Below are 3,692 nucleotides of genomic sequence, written 5' to 3' on the forward strand. Positions count from 1 at the left end.
TTATGATCTAAAATCGAGTCAAAATCTGCATTGTGGCATGTTAAGGAAATGGTTTACATGCCTTTTTCTTACGATTTGGAATCTTCATATGAAAGGATTTTGTTTCCCACATTGTTTATATATTCTTTCTAATATCACTAAAATTGTACCCTTCACAACCATAAAATAACAAACTAAAGTGTAGCAATAAGAAATACAAAGGGCATAAACAAAAAGAATTATAAAATTGTCAAGTTGGGTGTCCCATTTGTAAGGCATTAAGGCTCTTATCCCATGAAAGTAGAAATATTAATATTTAACCTTATAGTCTCTTAGTGGTGGCGAACAAGGAGGCTGGCAAAAAAAGGAGGGGCTGTTGTGCTGTGGCGAACAAGGAGGCTGGCCAAAAAGGCATCCCTTGTAGTGCTCTCTTGGATCTCCATCAACCTTTTCGTTTAAAGCGCGCTCTCTCTCTCTCTCTTTCTCTCTCTCCAAATCACGAATAAAAGCATTAAGCAGCAGCTAGCGTTTGCCACCATACAACACAAAGTTTAACCCTGCCGCATGGCTTCACCGATCACACATGCTTACAATCTATTCATCCAATGGAAGAAAAAACGCCCTTTCTACCTTCTGCATGTCTCCTATTTCCTCTTTTTCTCACTGGTAGGCTCCTTCTCTCTATGGAGCTCCCCTAAGCCAATGCACTCTCCCCGGCCCCTCTTCTTCATAGATGCTCTTTTCAATGCAGTTTCTGCACTCACAGTCACTGGCCTTGCTAGTGTGGAGATGCACCGCCTCTCCATCTCGGATAAGGTGACCCTTCTCTTACTTATGGTGGCTGGGAACCAAGTGTTTACCTCTCTCATACCCCTTTTCATAAGGAGAAGATTTTACTCCTCGAAATTCCCGTGTGAGCATCTAAGTACTCCACACAAATTTGAGTTAGAGCACCTAGCTAGTACTGAGGTGGCTCAAATTAGGAGACCCATGCAGACGGTTCATGAAATCAAAAGGACCCTATCGATGCCCATATTGAGTAGTAGCAAGTTCATCTCAAGCTGCTGGGATCAAGGGCGCAGCTCGACATTCATGTCCAGCATGCAGGCACCATTACGGCCGCAGCCATTTTCTACTCGAGTAACCAGTTTGCACTCCCAAAAGCCGCCGGAGCAAGGGCCGCTGGAAGGTTCTAGAACTGCGCCAGAAGACCACCCAGCATTAGTAACTCTAAGTTGGGTAGTCTCGTGCTATTTCATTGCCTGTCATATGGTGGGTTTCTTAATATGCCAACTTTGCATCAAATGCAGCCCACATGCATCTCAAGTCCTTAATCGAAATCAAGTAAATTCTAGCTTTTTCTCCATCTTCTCCACGGTTTCCTCTTTTGCCAATGCTGGCTTTATCTTGTTAGACGAAAACTTGGTACCATTGCAGCGATCATCTCCTCTTCTGATTTGCCTTGGTGTATTAACCCTGATTGGCAACACCATGTATGCACCCACTCTACGCTTGGTCATATGGCTACTCTACAAGGCTTCCAAGGGATCAGAGAGGAAGCAAGTGTATTGCTTTTTATTGAGGAGCCCTCGCAGATGCTACACGCACTTGTTCCCACGCCGTGAGACTATGTGGCTGGTGACGAGTGTGGTGGTGTTGAACTCTTTACAATTGATATGCATGTTGGGTTTGGATTGGAACTCAAAGGCCTTGCAAGGGCTAGGGGCTGGCGATAAGGTGGTGGATGGCCTCTTTCAATCAATCACCACTCGCAATGCTGGCATGAATGTCGTGAATATAGCGGCCTTCTCAGCCCCTACTTTGTTCTTAGTACTGGGCATGATGTAATAATCTCTCTCTCTCTCTCTCTCTCTGTGTATGTGTGTGTGTGTGTGTTCGGGGCCGGGGCGGGGAGTTTGCATTTAACAGTTATACATTAAAGGAGTAAACGGGTCAATTATAATTCTTTTGGTTCTATTTCGGGGTTTTGTTACGTTGTGCTGCAGGTATATTGCTGTGTATCCGGTGTGTGCCATTCGACAACATAGCAAGGAGAGACCGGATGGCTCGGTTACGCAATCAAAAGGGGATACGTATGTGCAAATTAACAAGCTCCTTGCACAAGGTTCACTGCTCTTTGTGGCCATCTTCTTTGTATGCTTGTCCGAGAGGCGGGAGATAAAGCGTGACCCACTGAACTTCTCGATCTTCAACATTATTTTTGAGGTTGTCAGGTAGAAAACTAGTCGCCAACTATATTTCAATAAAGATTACTATCCATAAGAAAAGTACGCCCACTTAATCATTTCTTACCTTTAAATCGTCATAAGCAAATTAATATCCAGTTCATCATGAGAGGAACTTTCATCTCTTGTAGGATGGTTTGCCTGATCACCTATGTTCTTTTGTTTGAATGTGAGCATGATAGTGCCTATGGAAACGTTGGTCTTTCAATGGGCTATAGTTGTGGTTTGAGGACACCATCAGCAGGACCATGCTTCGACATTCCTTATTCCTTCTCAGGTAAATTGAGTGTCACTGGAAAGATGGTTTTGGTGGTTGTGCTGTTATTAGGTAGGCATCGTGGTCTTCTAGAGGACATTGATTGGGCTATTTCACCCCCACATATGCTCACTGGATTTCGATGACTTACAGACATGTTAGAGGTCAGTAAATCATGTTACAACCTATATTCTAGAGGAGGATCTAGAGAGTGGATACCTTAGTTCTTTGCATGATTAAGTACTAGATGGAGTAAACCTGATTGTGTCATGTGGAGAACTGACATTACTATTCCAAAAGAATTGGTATTTAGTCATCCATTCATTGCCCCTCTTGCAAGACATAATACATGTACATACATGTGTTCATAGCATAAGTGCAATATTTAGACCTTTTCTAAAGACTTGTATTCATCCAAGTTATGTACAATTACAAAGAAAGCAAGTGGCTCTATACCATAGAAGGACGAAGAAATTTGGATGTTTTTTTTAATAAGAGGATACAACATGCAATGTGTATGGAGAGTGTACACAAACAATGCTCACAAGAAGTATGATCTTCCATAAACAACCAACAGTGTGTATGCAATGTGTACAGAGAGTGTACATAAACAATGCTAACAAGAGAGTGTACATAAACAATGCAATGTGTACAGAGAGTGTACATAAACAATGCTAACAAGAGAGTGTACATAAACAATGTGTATAGAGAGTGTACATAAACAATGCTAACAAGAAGTAAGATCTTCCACATACATGAAACGTAAACTTAAATACAATAGATGGTTGTGACCTCGCTCATGCACTTAGGTGAAAGAAGCTTCAAAAACAAATTTGGAATTATTTAGATTATAGGTTATATGCTAAAGCATAGTAGACTATAAGATGAAGAGGATGGCCTAAAGGAAAAATCCATTATGTGTAAATTGAGAGTAGAGACATGCTCCTTACCCTCCTTCGAGGTGAGCTTGATGGTACTCCTTTCAAAGTGGGAAATCCCTTATATAGCTAAGTCAAAGTTATATGAGTATTCAGTTGCATGCGAATAACATGTTTAGAAATCGTTATATGGGCATATTATAAAAGGACACGTCACATTTAATGGGTGGCATATTATACAAGGACATGCCATGTTTGATGGGTTATACATTTTAGGCAATTATACTTGAATAACATCAAAATATAGAGACACGTCATCTTTAATGGGTTATA

General features: G+C 41.3%; 1 protein-coding gene across 2 annotated transcripts; it reads left to right on the forward strand.

Moving 5' to 3' along the window:
• Nucleotides 1–477: 477 nt before the first annotated feature.
• LOC147603187 (cation transporter HKT1;3-like) lies at nt 478–2,996 on the forward strand. 2 transcript variants are annotated; one of them, XM_086796766.1, is made up of 4 exons: nt 478–1,823; nt 1,986–2,213; nt 2,408–2,502; nt 2,635–2,996. In XM_086796766.1, the coding sequence occupies exons 1-4, from the start codon at nt 544–546 to the stop codon at nt 2,703–2,705; spliced, it is 1,674 nt and encodes a 557-aa protein (XP_086652892.1). In that variant the 5' UTR covers nt 478–543; the 3' UTR covers nt 2,706–2,996. The 2 variants fall into 2 exon arrangements, with proteins under 2 accessions (XP_086652892.1, XP_086652891.1); XM_086796765.1 differs by having other exon boundaries at nt 2,408–2,995.
• Nucleotides 2,997–3,692: the final 696 nt, after the last annotated feature.

The sequence above is a fragment of the Cibotium barometz genome, chromosome 64, assembly GCF_041138505.1.
Source record: "Cibotium barometz isolate CiBa-2024 chromosome 64, ASM4113850v1, whole genome shotgun sequence".
NCBI lineage: Eukaryota > Viridiplantae > Streptophyta > Polypodiopsida > Cyatheales > Cibotiaceae > Cibotium > Cibotium barometz.

Excerpts from the sequence above, each read along its gene's own strand:
- LOC147603187 (XM_086796765.1), top strand. The coding sequence starts at position 544 with ATGGCTTCACCGATCACACATGCTTACAATCTATTCATCCAATGGAAG. Across the intron at positions 1,824-1,985 it reads TTCTTAGTACTGGGCATGAT|GTATATTGCTGTGTATCCGG; the intron begins GTAATAATCTCT and ends GTTGTGCTGCAG. Across the intron at positions 2,214-2,407 it reads ATTATTTTTGAGGTTGTCAG|TGCCTATGGAAACGTTGGTC; the intron begins GTAGAAAACTAG and ends TGAGCATGATAG.